This window comes from Mangifera indica, chromosome 19 (assembly GCF_011075055.1).
Source record: "Mangifera indica cultivar Alphonso chromosome 19, CATAS_Mindica_2.1, whole genome shotgun sequence".
NCBI classification, from domain to species: domain Eukaryota; kingdom Viridiplantae; phylum Streptophyta; class Magnoliopsida; order Sapindales; family Anacardiaceae; genus Mangifera; species Mangifera indica.
In genome coordinates this window covers 8185154-8200587 of record NC_058155.1, presented here as the reverse complement: position 1 = coordinate 8200587, position 15434 = coordinate 8185154, and the positions used below count along the sequence as shown (strand labels likewise).

At 32.2% G+C, this 15434-nt stretch overlaps 1 protein-coding gene across 1 annotated transcript; it reads right to left on the bottom strand.

The window, feature by feature from the left end:
* Window positions 1-1313: 1313 nt before the first annotated feature.
* LOC123203297 lies at window positions 1314-12300 on the bottom strand. Its single transcript, XM_044619617.1, has 10 exons — window positions 8805-12300; window positions 8236-8715; window positions 7533-8051; window positions 6585-7343; window positions 5781-6437; window positions 5103-5621; window positions 4076-4834; window positions 3273-3929; window positions 2585-3103; window positions 1314-2376 (listed from the first exon to the last, which is right to left on the bottom strand). The coding sequence occupies exons 1-10, from the start codon at window positions 11574-11576 to the stop codon at window positions 1603-1605; spliced, it is 8415 nt and encodes a 2804-aa protein (XP_044475552.1). The 5' UTR covers window positions 11577-12300; the 3' UTR covers window positions 1314-1602.
* Window positions 12301-15434: the final 3134 nt, after the last annotated feature.

Genomic DNA, 15434 nt, shown 5'->3' with positions numbered 1-15434 from the left:
CAACTGATAGACTTGCATCACTCATCTTTGTGTAGAATTTTATGCATAACTTTTATACATAAATAATGATGTGTCATCATATAATTTGATAGTTAAAAATTAAAGATAAAATAATATCTAATTATATGATGACACATCATTGTTTATGTACAAAATTATACACATAATTTTATTATTCATCTTTTACTTACAAAATAACATAAATGAACACATGAATGTGAAAACATTGAGTAAGTAGGCAATTTCAAGTCCCTTAATCTATCAGGAGAAGACATATCACATGTCATATGAAAGAGCCTTTATACCACCTAGAGCCCTGGCACACCTTTGGTGAACCAAGACAACATGAATTTTATTTCTTGACATATTAAAGTCACATTTCCCATCAAATCTTTCGATATTAATGCTTGTTTGGCCTACTGTTTGAGTCATAATAATATATTTGTTCTTTTCTAAAAGCAAAGAAACTGCGACAATAAAGAAAATAACAAATTTTCAAGGAGAAGACATAAATTCGAATTTTTCCTATGCTTGTAAAACCTTAACTTAACTGATATAGTGATTGTAGGCAGTTTACTATACACTAAGTTCACCCATCCAACCAATACGAGCAGGATCCTCGGTTACAAAAAAAAAACAGAATATTGAAAAAAAAAGAAATAGGGTTTGATACCATTTGTTGATTTCTTTAAGGATCAACATATTCGGATTTCAGTAACTATAACATGTAAGAAATTATTAAATGCATAAATAAATATTGCACAAAGGATATTTACCCAATTCAAATTTCTTAAACGAAATCCTACATCCAAAATAGAGATCTTTCAATCGAATATACTAGAAAAGCAAAATATTATAACTTACAATATAAGAAAATAGAACGTTTTCCCACGATACAACAAACCCTAATAGAAAAGAGTAAATAAACAATTGATAGAATTCTATCTTGATGAAATTTTAGCACCAGATTTACCAAATTAGACATTATTAACAAGATAATAACAAGAATAAAAACACAACAATATTTACTTGATTCGGATTTCATAAATGAAATCTTACATCCAAGATAAAAATGTTCTTCTAGTCAGTCTACTAATATAATATCCACGTACAAAATTTATATGATAATTCATTCAAATTAACAAGATTAATAAACTAAAGAACCAGTAAAGAGAAGTCACAAATTTCTCACCAGACAAACCATAATTGACAAATCGAGAAACCAAACAAAACCCTAACAACATTGAGACAAACAACCAAAAGACTAAACTCAAAAGAGAAAAACTTATGAAATGCACAAAAAGCAAAATAACTAGTGTAAAACGTTACTTTTATATCTTTGTTAAAAAAACACATAACCAAGAATGCACATAACTTATTTGCAATATTACAAGACTGCCATTAAAGCTAGAAAGACTTACCCTCAAACCGTTTGAGACACACACTCAATATATCGAATTCCGCCGACTCAAATAACCCTGGTTTTTTATGCTCAAGGACAGTAAAATATCTAAGCCACCTAATGACTATTTTTTACCCTACCAGGGAATGACATATTAACCCCACTTTATTGAATTGCGGTTATGCCCTTCAAGTAAAAGTTTAAGACACACAAGTCCCACATATGTGTTGGATAGTCGAATTCAGGTCACCCTTCCAAAAATATTTTGCATCAATATTCTCTGTTAGTTGTACCTTCTTTAGTCTTGGTGTGCTTAAACCTCCTTTAGAAAAAATCTTCAAATTGGGGCATTGACTCACAATCACTTGTTCTAAGCATGGGAATTGGAAAGCGAAATTAGCAGAGCTAAAGCATGTGATACTTTTCAAACAATGAAGCTCCAACGTTTTCAATTGACTGAAAATAATCTCCTCTTCAGTTGTCTCTATCTCAGACTCAGTTGCTATAACTTCTGTCATTAACTCGCATTCTCTAATTTTGATTGTTGTGATTTGGACAAAAATTCTTGCTATTGAGCATGCTAATATTTTTGCCAATCCATTACAATTGTAGACTTCCAAATGCTTTATGCTTTTGAACCAAATGTATGAGGATGACATCAAATATGTCAAACGATGACAACTCTTTACTCTTAGAGTTTGAAGATTTTGGAAAAATGTTTCCACTTGGGAATCTTGCTTCCTTGCATATCCTTCGTATGGGAGTAGTTCTTGGAAAGTACAATTACATACATCCAGTGATTCCAGATTCTGCAATTTTTGAAGAAGACCAAACTGAAATTCTGCTGAATCATCATCAATGCTAGCCACATGAAGAAATTTAAGGTTTCCAAAGCTATTTGCTGGAATACAATTCACGAATATGGATTTTACATTATCCGCATTTAAACCCAGTGATTCCAAAAGGGGTAGGACCTGAAAGTAGATGAACAAGTAAAAACATGTGACCAACAAGCAGCAGTCTGCTTCATAAGTTACTTTTATATGAAATCATAAGCGACTGAAACAGTTTGAAAAGCCATAAATGAAAATATACTAGGGAGAATATCCATCTACTTTGAAAGAGAAAAGAAAAACTTTCTGACTATGCCGCAGTTTTTAGTGGCAATAAGAGAAGCCATACCTTTTCAAACGAAAATAGGGCAGGTGGGCTCTCTCCATCCAAAGTATATACTTTGATCTTGTTACAATCATACACATACAACTCCTTTAGCAGTGGCCACTCTGTTGTATGTGACCCCAAGTAGAAATGTTTGAGCTCTGGTAAATTCTCTAGTTTGAGCATAGTTAATTGAGGAAACAAAAATCTTGGAGTCCCATCTACTTCTTGCTTGGCAACAATTTCCTCCAGACCACAAGAGTTTACTGTAACTTTTTTTAGTTGCAGAAGACTAGTAGCTACAGAAACTGGTAACAGACTTTTTATATTCCAACAGTTCTCAATGGTTAATGTTTCTAAACTCTGAAAGTTAAGAAGTCCTTGAGTACTATCAGATGGAACAATAGTCACCAAATTTTCACAGAATTCAACTCTCATATCTTTTAATTTGCAAAAAGAATCTCCATGGAGTTTGTTGTGCCATATCAACTGCAACTTACCCAAGTGTAAGAGTATCATCTCCTCCAACCTTGGAAAAGCAACCTGCAAATTAAAATAAATTAAAAAATAAAAAAGAAATATCACTTTCAACTATGCACACATAATAAGCGAATTTCTAATTAGAGTAAATAACAGTAATAATATACCAAATACAAAGGATAATAAAATGCAAAAAAAAAATTCTGAGAAGAAGAGTTTTAAATAAACAAACCTTTTCACAGAAGAGAGGTACAATAGGGTCTGCTTGGTGCATCATATCAGCAAAAACGAATGTCTCAATCTCTGGACATCTGGCTAATCTAATAGTTTTCAACGACGGACAAGCCAAACCATTAATTCCTGAACAGAATCTTGTCAAGTTTAACAATGACTCAAGACTAATGGACTTCAGTTGGGGGATAACAATTTTATCAATCTCTGCTTCATTTTCTCCTTCTTTCCTGATGATTTCTTCTACCAAAACACAGTTTTTGACTTCTATGTCTTGGAGCTGAACAAGGCCTAGGATGATGGAAGGTGTAAATATATATCTCAATCCATTACAATCATGCACTTTAAGAGACTTCAAATTGTTCAAGTTCAGAACATCTTGATGACTTCCCTTTAAAGTATGTCCATCAACATTTAGAGGTCTTCCTGTATCAAACACTTGTGTCAGTGAATCACAATTTCTTACTTCCAGTGTTTCAAGATTTTTTAAGTCGCTTAACACACGAGATGGAATTGCACTTGATGATTCCAAAAATGTGTCCAAAACCAGCGACTTTAAATTATAAAATAAGTCGTCTGGAACTTCAGATTTCCAAATTTTCTCTCTTAATTCAGGGAATTCAGAGAGTTTCAGATCCTCCATGTCGCCGAAACCGACCTACCAAATACGGAATATCAGGTAAGCACTTGTTAAAAGGGACCAAAGTGTAAAAGAAAAAAAACGTATTTTAAGCTTAAAGTATGAATTAATACATAGGTCCCTAAAATTTTAAACGTTTGTAAAAAGAATTTGTGAATAAATACCATATTTGTATGCATATGTTGGATAGTGGAATTAAGGTCATCCTTCCAGAAAGGCTTTGCCTTGATCTTCTTAGTTGGTTGCACCTTGTTTAATTTTGGTGTGCTTAAACCTCCTTGAGAAAAAGTCTTCATATTGGGGCATTGAGTCACAATTATTTTTTCTAAGGATGGGAATCGGAATACATAATTGGCAGAACAGAAGCATGTGAGACTATTTAAACAATGAAGCTTCAACTTTTTTAGCTGGCTAAGAACAATCTCCTCTTCCATGGAATCTACCTCAGTAGCTATAACCTTTGTCATTGACAAACATTCTTTTACTGAGATTGTTGTAAGATGGACAAGAGTTGTTGCCGCTGAGCATGACAATATATTTTTCAATCCATTACAACGATAGACTTTCAAATTCTTAATGTTTTTGAAGCAGGTGACTGAGGATGGCATCAAATATGCCAAATGATGACATTTCCATACTCTCAAAGTTTGAAGATTTTGGAGAAATGTTTCCATTTGGGAACTTTGTTTTTTTGCATATCCTTCATATGGGAGTAGTTCTTGGAATGTACAATCATATAGACCAAGTGTTTCCAAATTGTGCAATTTTTGAAGGAGGTCAAACTGAAATTCTACTGAATAATCATCAAAGCTATCCAGTCCAAGAAATTTAAGTTTCCCAAAGCTCCTAGCTCGAATATGATCGTGACATAAGGATGTTACGTTATCAGCATTTAAACCCAATGTTTTCAAATTGGGTATAACCTGAAAATTAATGAACAAGTAAATACAAGTGACCAACAAGCAGCAATCTGTTCCATAAGTGCCTGAAATTAACAATTTGAAAAACTATGAAATGAAAAATTACAAGGCATAATATCCTATATATATGCTTTAAATAAATATAATTTTGCAATGCGATTGTAAACATGACAAATTTCCACTCTACTGATTTAAAGAGAAATGAAAAACTTATACAAATTAAACTTAATGACTATGCTACAGTTTTTAGTGGCAAAAGGAGAAGTCATACCTTTTCAAACGAAAATAGTGCAGGTTGGCTCTCTCCATCCAAAGCATATACTTGTATCTTCTTACAATCGTACACAAGCAATTCCGTAAGTATTGGCCACCCTGTTGTATAGGACCCCATGTAGAAATGTTTGAGCTCTGGTAAATTGTCAAGTTTGAGCCTCGTTAATTGAGGAAACAAAAATTTTGGGGTCCCACCCACTTCCTGCTCACCAACAATTACCTCCAAACCACAAGAGAATAGCTCAAGGGTTTTGAGTTGCAAAAAACTAGTAGCCATGGAAACTGGAAACAGACTTTTTAAATTCCAACAGTTTTTAACAGTTAATATTTCTAGATTCTGAAAGGTAAGAGGTCCTTGACTACTATTAGGTGGAACAATAGTCATCAAATTTTCACAGAATTCAATTCTCACTTCTTTTAATGTGCAAAAAGAATCTCCATGGAGTTGGTTGTGCCATATCAACTGCAACTTACCCAAGTGTAAGAGTATCATCTCCTCCAATCTTGGAAAAGCAACCTACAAATTAAAATAAATTAAAATTAAAAAACATATCACTTTTAACTATGCACACTTAACAAGTGAATTTCTAATTAGCGTGGATAACAGTAATAATACAAAGGATAATAAAATGCAAAAAAAAAATATTGTGAGAAAAAGAGTTTTAAATAAACAAACCTTTTCACAGAAGAGAGGTGCAATATGGTCTGATTGGTGCATCATATCAACAAAAACGAATGTCTCAATCTCTGGACATCTGGCTACTCTAATAGTTTTCAACGACGGACAGGCCAAACCATTAATTCCTGAACAGAATCTTGTCAAGTTTGGCAATGACTCAAGACAAATGGACTTCAGGTCGGGGATAACAATTTTATCAATCTCTGTTTCATTTTCTCCTTCTTTCCTGATGATTTCTTCTACCAAATCACAGTTTTTGACTTCTATGTCTTGAAGCTGAACAAGGCCTAGGATGATGGACAGTGTAAATATATATCTCAATCCATTACAATCATGCACTTTAAGAGACTTCAAATTGTTCAAGTTCGGAACATCTTGATGACCTCTCTTTGAAGTATGTCCATCAACATTTAGAGGTCTTCCTGTATCAAACACTTGTGTCAGCAAATCACAACTTCTTACTTCCAGTGTTTCAAGATTTTTTAAGTCGCTTAACACACGAAATGGAATTGCACTTGATGATTCCAAAAATGTGTCTAAAACCAGCGACTTTAAATTATAAAATAAGCCGTATGGAACTTCAGATTTCCAAATTTTCTCTTGTAATTCAGGGAATTTGGAGAGTTTCAGATCCTCCATGTTGTCGAAACCGACCTACCAAATACAAAATATCGGGTAAGCACTTGTTAAAAGAGACCAAAGTGTAAAAGAAAAAAAAGGTATTTTAAGCTTAAAGTATGAATTAATATAAAGGTCCCCTAAAATTTTAAACGTTTGTAAAAAGAATTTGTGAATAAATACCATATTTGTAAACATATGTTGGATAGTGGAATTAAGATCATCCTTCCAAAAAGACTCTATCTTGATCTTCTTTGTTAGTTGCACCTTGTTTAATTTTGGTGTGCTTAAACCTCCTTGAGAAAAAGTCTTCATATTAGGGCATTGACTCACAATTACTTGTTCTAAGCATGGGAATCGGAATGCGTAATTGGCAGAGCAGAAGCATGTGAGGCTTTTTAAACAATGAAGCTCTAGAACTTTAAGTTGACTAAAAACAATCTCCTCTTTTGTTGTATCTACTTCAGTTGCTATAAACTTTGTCACTAATTCACATTGTCTTATTGAGATTGTTGCAAGATGGACAAGAGTTGTTGCCGCTGAGCATGACAATATATTTACTAGTCCATTACAACAATTAACTTCCAAATTTTTAATGTTCTTGAAGCAGATGAGTGAGGACGACATTAAATATGTCAAACAATGACATCTCAATACACTCAGAGTTCGAAGATTTTGGAGAAATGTTTCCAACTGGAAATTTTGTTTCCTTGTATATCCTTCATATGGGAGTAGTTCTTGGAAAGTACAATCATATAGACCAAGTTCTTCCAAATTGTGCAATTTTTGAAGGAGATCAAACTGAAATCTGATTGAATCATCATCAAAGCAACCCAACCCAAGAAATTTAAGTTTCCAAAAGCTTCTAGCGGGAATACGATCAAGACATAAGGATGTTACGTTATCAGGATTTAAACCCAATGTTTCCAAATTGGGTATGACCTGAAAATCGTTGAAAGTAAAAACATGTGAACAATAAGCAGTGCAGTCTGTTTCATTAGTTACTTCATATGAAATCATAAGCAGCTGAAACAATTTGAAAAGCTATAAAATGAAAATATACTAGGGAGAATATCCATCTGCTTTAATAGAGAAATATGCAGTTTCTAGTGGCAATAGGAGAAGTCATACCTTTTCAAATGAACATAGGGCAGGTTGGCTCTCTACATCTAAAGCATAGACTTTGAACTTCTTGCATCGGTACACAAACAATTCCTGTAGCATTGACAACTCTGCTGTAAAGGACCCCATGTAGAAATGTTTGAGCTCTGGTAAATTCTCAAGTCTGAGCCTCGTTAATTGCGGAAACAAAAATCTAGGTGCCCCACCTACTTCCCCCTTGGCAACAATTTCCTCCAAACCGCAAGAGAATAGCACAAGTTTTTTGAGTTGCAAAAGGCTAGTAGCTATGGAAACTGGAAACAAACTTTTTATATTCCAACAGTTCTCAACAGTTAATGTTTCTAAATTCTGAAAGGTAAGAAGTTCTTGAGTATGATTAGATGGAACGATAGTCACCAAATTTTCACAGAATTCAACTCTCACTTCTTTTAATTTGCAAAAAGAATCTCCATGGAGTTGGTTGTGCCATATCAACTGCAACTTACCCAAGTGTAAGAGTATCAGCTTCTCCAGGCCTGGCAAATCGGCCTACAAAAAAAAAGACAATGAATGTAATAATAATTATACTGATAATGACAATTACAATTACAATAACAGTTTTAAGACAATTTTTGGTAATTAAATGCATATAATGGTATCAATAATAGTTATAAAGAATGTTAAAAATTTGATGCTAACAGGCCAGGAAAATTTCAATAAGAAATTAGTTCACCTTTTCGTCAAACAGGGGCTCTATGTTAGTAGCAAGAATGTTCTCGAAGCTCACTTCCACACTCAAAGAATTGGGGAAGAATGTCTTTAAACTAGAGCAACTCTCAATGTGAAGTTCATTCAGGGAAGGGAGTTGAACTGGATTTCCAACACCAAATCTTGTGAGTTTTGGAAGCCCTTGTAGCTTCAAGTAGAATAGTTTAGGAAAATTCATTTGAAGTATCTTATCTGCTCCTTCTAATCCTTCTGACTCAAAAATTACTGCTTCCATTGACTTACAGTTGCATATCACAAGCTTTTGGAGTTGCACAAAACTTTTGACCATAGAAGATGAAAACAGAAACTTCAAACCGTTACACTCTTCCACTGTTAAGCTTTTTAAGCACTGAAGATAGGAAGACATTGGTTGGAGTAGATTAACCCATATGTTCTCAATTTTAATTGAGGACAGTTTCAAGTTCTCCAATCTTGGTAACACAACCTGTAGACACAAATATTATTCCTCCATAAACACTTATATATTAAAGAAAATAAATGAAAAAAAATAAAAAAAGACAAGGAGATACATACCTCCAAGCCAAAACTTATGAACTGCGGTAGGTCTTGTAGTACCGTGGAGTGTAATTGTTTAAACTCAATCTTACGAAACTTTTTGTTTTCATCAGCATGGTCTTCACTTTCTTCACCAAAAATCTCCTTTAGCGTCTTGCAATTAGCCACATCAATTTCTTGTAGCAGCAGTATGTTTTTGGCCATGGAGGATGAGAAGAGATACCTCAACTTGTCACAATCAGCTACTTTTAGTATTCTTAATTGGCTAAAAGACATTGTATTATCTAGGCCACAACATATCTTCTCCATATGACTTAGATTAATAAGAAACATTGATTCTAAGATTGGAAAGGCATCATCAGAATGAATGCACTCCATCGAGTTGACAATATACAAAATTTCAGAACTATTTCGTACAGAGAGATGCTTTAATTCTGGGAAACCTTCTCTGTCAAGTTCCCAAAGTATATCCTTAACACCATCCAGCTGATCTAGATAGAGATATTTTGCTTTCTCCATCAAAATTTTGATCCCATACCTCATATGACTGCTTCCATTGAACTTTAGCCTCAAAGTTCTCGAGGTTTCATATTCATAAGACCAGTCCCATACATCTCCAATATGTACTTTATACTTTTCTAAGTTCACTGGAATAAAGTCTTGCTGTATGATCTGCACATTCGGAATATGTATGCATAAAGTGTTCAATTGAGGCAATTCCTTCAACTCTGCAAGACTAGCATTATTTTGTCCTTCAACTTCCCATCGATCAAAGCTATTATTTATATAGAGCTCTTCTAATCGATACAAGCTGGCTATCACATTTGGTGGGATTACTTTAAGCTTTGGACAATCTCTCAATTGTAATAACTTAAGTCCAGTCAGTTGTTTAAATCTTTCAGGCAACTGTTCAAAATCACAACTTAGAAATTCAAGAGTCTCTAATTTCCTTAGTTCCCCCAAAATTGTTATATCTCCCAAAGAGCAATTCCAGAGATACAATCTTTTAACGTTTGTTAGGCAAACAAATGATGGTGGTGGTGGCAATAAATGAACTCCTCCCAATTCTAGTACTCTGAGTTCTTTCATTCCTTCGAAAAAATGATCTGGGATTTGTAAACAAAGATCTTTTTTAATATAGTAAGTAAACAACTTTAGTTTTGGACACTCTACCCTTTCAGGAAGCTCATGAATGTCTCTAATGGACAGAGAAATTGCAATCGAATCTTTGTACATTCTGTTCATCAACACCTCTTCAATGCCCTCAACATCTCGAATATCAAACATACATTTCTCTTTGGCAATTGATACAACAACAGTATGAACGACATCATGCATTTTGACCATCTCTCTATCGTTACCTTTCAACAACAAACACGAATCTCCGAGATAATCAATTAGCGACTTTATTCTATTCCTTCCATCATTAATTGAGTAAACATTTTCAAACAAACCCAACCCCATACCTCTAAACAAGAAGTTAGCGACATGGGTATCATTATCTAGAGCACAAAGTAGAAGTAGCGATTTGGCTTCTTCACTGTTCAACAATTTGTAGCTCAATTCAATAGTTGAGTATAAAGTGTTATCCATTTCTGGAATGCATCTATGATTATAACTTTTTAACTGATGTAGGGCATCCTTCCAGACATAATTACTTTTACCTTTCAAAGCATTTGCAATTGTTGTAATTGCAAGTGGTAAGCCCGCACATTTTTCTACTATTTCTGCTGCTATACCACATTTTTCTGATAAATCACCAACGATTTTCCCAAACAAACTTCTTGCATCATCACCGGCTAAAGGCTCAACTGATATATTCTTCTGAGTATTCATTTTATTTAAGACAGCTAATGTTCTAGCTGTTAACAATATTGCACAACGCTCTTGCTCATTATTGCTTTCTATCCTGTCTTGCGGGATGCTACCTTTATCATCATAGCTTAAAGGAATTCCAACCTTCTTCAGGTCAAGCTTCTCCCAGATATTATCTACTATTACAAGGATTCTTTTGGAAATCTTTAACCTGTGGCGTAATTGATCAGCTCTTCCAGATAGACTTTCCTGGTCCTTAAATACCATGCCCAATTGACCAGCAATCTCGGCTTGAATTTGTTTAAGATCTGGAGTTTGTGTTACCTCAGCAATAACCACCTCATCAAATATCTTATCTTCCTTGGCTTTCCAAGCAACTTTTTTGACCAGTGTGCTTTTACCCACACCACCCATCCCGTGCACGCCAATCATATTAACAGTAGAATCTTTCAATGCATCCATAAGATCCTGGAAATTTGACTCTCTAGAGTCAAAGTGTTCATACTCCTTACCAACGAATATGGATTCCGTCCTCCGTAGAAGGGTCGGGTGTGAAATTCTACTGAATTTTCCTTTTTCCAAGACCTTGACACACACCTCCGCGACCTCCTCTGCTTCTTTGCTGAGCTTGTAACGTTTAATCAAATCAGGACACAACCCTTTGAAACAGCGCTTCTTTGCTTTACCTTCAACATCAATGAGCTTTGCTATCCGTTCCATGAACTCTTCCACACTCTTCAGCCACTCGGTAACTTCATTATAAATCTGTTCACCTTGTCTTTCAGCCATTTCTACATCTTCTTTCACATCTTCTCTTCTAATTTCGAGGTCCTTAACTTGCTCCTTCAGCTTCTTCATGTAGCTCTGGTACTTAAACACATAGTTAATCTGCCGACAACCGAATTCACACACTGTCTCTGTAACTGTCTCTGCTGCTTTGGAAACAACAGCAGTAGCAGTAGCCAGTTCAGCCATTACGTATTTCTTGCAATTTACTTTTTATCTTTTCCTTCTTTTTGGTTTAAAGAAGTAAAGCCACTGACAAACTCTCAATGAACAAAATCTACCGACCAGAGAACTTAAGGATTAATTCTTGGATAATTAAAACAAGACAGAAGAGAAAAAATAAGACCAAAACCTAACTGAGGACAAGGGTTTTTTTTTTTTAACAATAAGATACAAAACGGACTTTTTTTTTTTTTTTGGATTTTTTTGTGATTTTTGGTTTAAAGCTGAATATATGAGACAAAAGGCTTTAAGGAAACAGAGAAGAAAAGGGAAAAATACAGAAAACAAGTAACTGCAGGAGAGTAATTTTTGGATAATTAAAATGGGGAAAAAGGCTTTTTTTTTTTTGGGGTTTAAAGAAGTAACTCTAGGTAAGCAAATATATAACAGAAAAAGCTGAACGATAAAAAATCTAGTTTCCAGCAAACAGATAAATGATAGAAATAGGAGGAATAACAATTAAAGCAAAGCTAATTAAATACTAGAAAATTATGAGACTGAAAAAGAAATAATTAAAAAACCAGAGAGCTGAACTTCAGGATTATGGAAGGCTTAGAACAAATGCACCTGAATCGCTATCTTACTGAGAGTTGTATTGGAGAACCAGAGAGCTGTGATGACTTATTTCCTGTTTGAGACAGACTGACCCAACAAATATTCAGAGTGTTTGACTGCAGACGAGAAAGAGTGTAGTCCTACAGTCAAAGAATGAGAAAAAGAAATCTTTAATCTTTTTTATCTACGTGAAAGAGTATGAATTGTTCTTTTATTATTATTATTATTATTTGAGTTATTTTATTTTACTAAATTGAAATTTATTTTCAAATAAATAGACATATTTGATTACTATTAATAATTATATAAAATTATTTTTAATGAATTTTATATGATTTATGTTTAAAAAATATATTAAATAAATAATTAATATTATTTAAAAAATTTATAATAATTTGATAACAAATTAAATTAATTAATTAAATCAATCTAACCATGACCCAACGAGACACCAATTCGATTATTAATCTGTTTTTAAAACCTTGGCAATTTTGAATGACGGAGCCTTGATGATTTGGATATTCCGAAGAGATGCTTTGAGTTAAAAAAAAAAAAAATCCGGGGGCCACGGAAGCTTGCACGACATAGCATGCTTCTTGGATTTTAATTAAAAAAAAAAAAAGGCTAAACGACTATTTTCCATCCAAATTATGTTGAACCCTTAAAGTTTCTTTATTAATTTAAAAAATTTTATTTATTAACCTATAACAGTTTAAATCTCTTAATTTTAAAAATAAAATTATTATTTTATATTTAATATTAAAAATAAATTTAAATATAATTTTATTTTCCTCCTAAATTTAAAAAACTAAATTTTATCTCCTAAACTAAATTTGAAGAGATCACATTTTATATTATTCTGCTGGCAGGTGGGTTGTTGTTAATTATATACATGAGTATCAGTCTCCCACTTTTCCAAACCAAGTTGTATTAAAATAATAATACTGCATTAGGTGGCTAATAATAACTTTTATAGCCAAGTTGGATTAAAATAATATAGAACTTAACTTTTTGTGATCGTTTTATAAAATAAATTATTAATTTTAATATAATCATTTTCAAATTAAATTACTAATTATTTTTAAATTACAACTTAGAATAATAAATGATTAAGAAAAATATATAATAAAAATGTATTAAATAGTTTTTAGTCCCCATTTCATTTAACTTTCTATTTTATAAATGAAAAGTGGGGAACCGGCCGCCTGAATTAGGTGAATGTTTGTTTTTCTTCTTTTATTCATGTTTAAACTATTCTTTTTCTTTTAGAAAATAAAATGTTTTATAATAGTGATCATTCATAATTCTATATAACAACTTTTTGACATCCATTCTTATAAATCAATTGCACTAAATCAGTCCTGTTTGAGGTGGCCAATAATGCGGTGTTATTTAGTTAAAAAAGACTTAGGCATTGACTCAAACTGAGTCTTCTCCTAATTTGTTATGCTAAATTATTGTGCTTAATAACATTGTTGTTCCCACTAGGTTTTTTTTTTTTACTAATCATATGGCAGGAACTCCCCAAATAGCTCATGATATGATAAAATTCCATTAAAATTACATTTGGAATGATACAATTCACGCAAATTTTCACCATCTTAGATTCTATTTAAATCAAATCGCACCATGATAGAATAATAACATAATTAAAATATTCATATTTGTATTTTATAAACTAGACAATGACATAATTTAAACATTTATGAGTTGCATTTAGTAAGTGAAACAAAATGATGTGATTTATACATTCATGATTTGTAATTTATAAAAGCGATAATAATATATTTAAAATATTCATCTTTACATTTTACAAAGAGAACAATTATATAATTTAAACATTCACAATTTGTATTTAACAAACATATAAACAATATAATTTAAATATTAGTAGTATTGAAATATATCTGAGTAAATTATACTAATAACATGATATGTATATTATACAATAAATTTAAAGAAGAATTGAAATATGAAAGATGGAAATATAATATATTGAAGTGACGGAAATCACTTTTCTCACAAAACTCAAAACACCCCCAAAATATCTTCCAACCTTATATACGAAAGGTTATGTAAAGTGTGCGGGGTGGGAGGCCTATTTATCAAGTATTCCCACCGCCTCAATTGATTTCTTCAAAGCAAAAAACCTATTATTATAATCGGCCAAAAGACTATTTTCCATCCAAATTTTGATGAAATGATAAATATATATTCACGATAAATAAAAAATTTAAATACTTATCATAGTTTTAATCTGTTAAGATACATTCATAAATTTTTTATTAAGATTAAGAGATAAAATAATTATTTACTAATAATAATAAAATAATTAAAATTATATTTCATTTTTCTCTTTTAATTTGAGAAACTAATAATTTTTTTACAAATTAAGTTTTGAAAATTTTATTTTTCCCCGCTAGGATACCAAACCTAAAATCTGACCACTTTCTTTGATGAATGGTGGCCCAATGATGAACAAATAAGATAAAGTCATCTAAAAACGATGATAGTCTAGCAACACGTTTGTTGATCGCCAATGGATGAAATCACTTTTCAAAATTCAAGTATAGAAGTGAAATGTTAATTTTTAAAACCTGAAAGAAAAAATGAGATAAAATGATATATTTTTTAATATTATTATTAAATAACGATTTTATATTCTTATATTTATAAATAAATATTTAAATTTTTTATGTGTCATAAATATATTTTTAAAATTCAGATAAAACTTAAATAAAAAATAATCCTTTGACCGTTATAATCCCACTCTCACTGCCCTAATTTATTTAATTGGCTTAGTGGAAAGCATCATTTCCTGACACTTCAGTTTTTTGTCCCCATTTCATTTAACTTTCCTTTTTATAATGTAAAGTGGGGAACCCGGCCGGCTGAATTAGGTGAGTGATTGTATTTCTTCTTGGATGGTTTCTTCTTGTTCTTTTAGAATATAAAATGTTCTAATATAGTGATCATTGTTAATTATACATATATCAGCTTCTGTTATCCACTTTTACAAATCAAATTGCACTAAATCAGTCCTGTTTAAGGTGGCTAATAACGTGGTATTATTTACATAGAAAGACTTGGGCATTGACTAAAGTAAGTCTTCTTCTAGGGTGTTATACTAAAATATTACGGTTAATTATAACATTGTTTGTATACAGCTATTAACTAGTTGTTCGTATAGATACACACTTTTGTGAACGTAAATGGATATATATATGTATGATATATTATTGTATGATTAAATGATTTTAAATTAAAGAT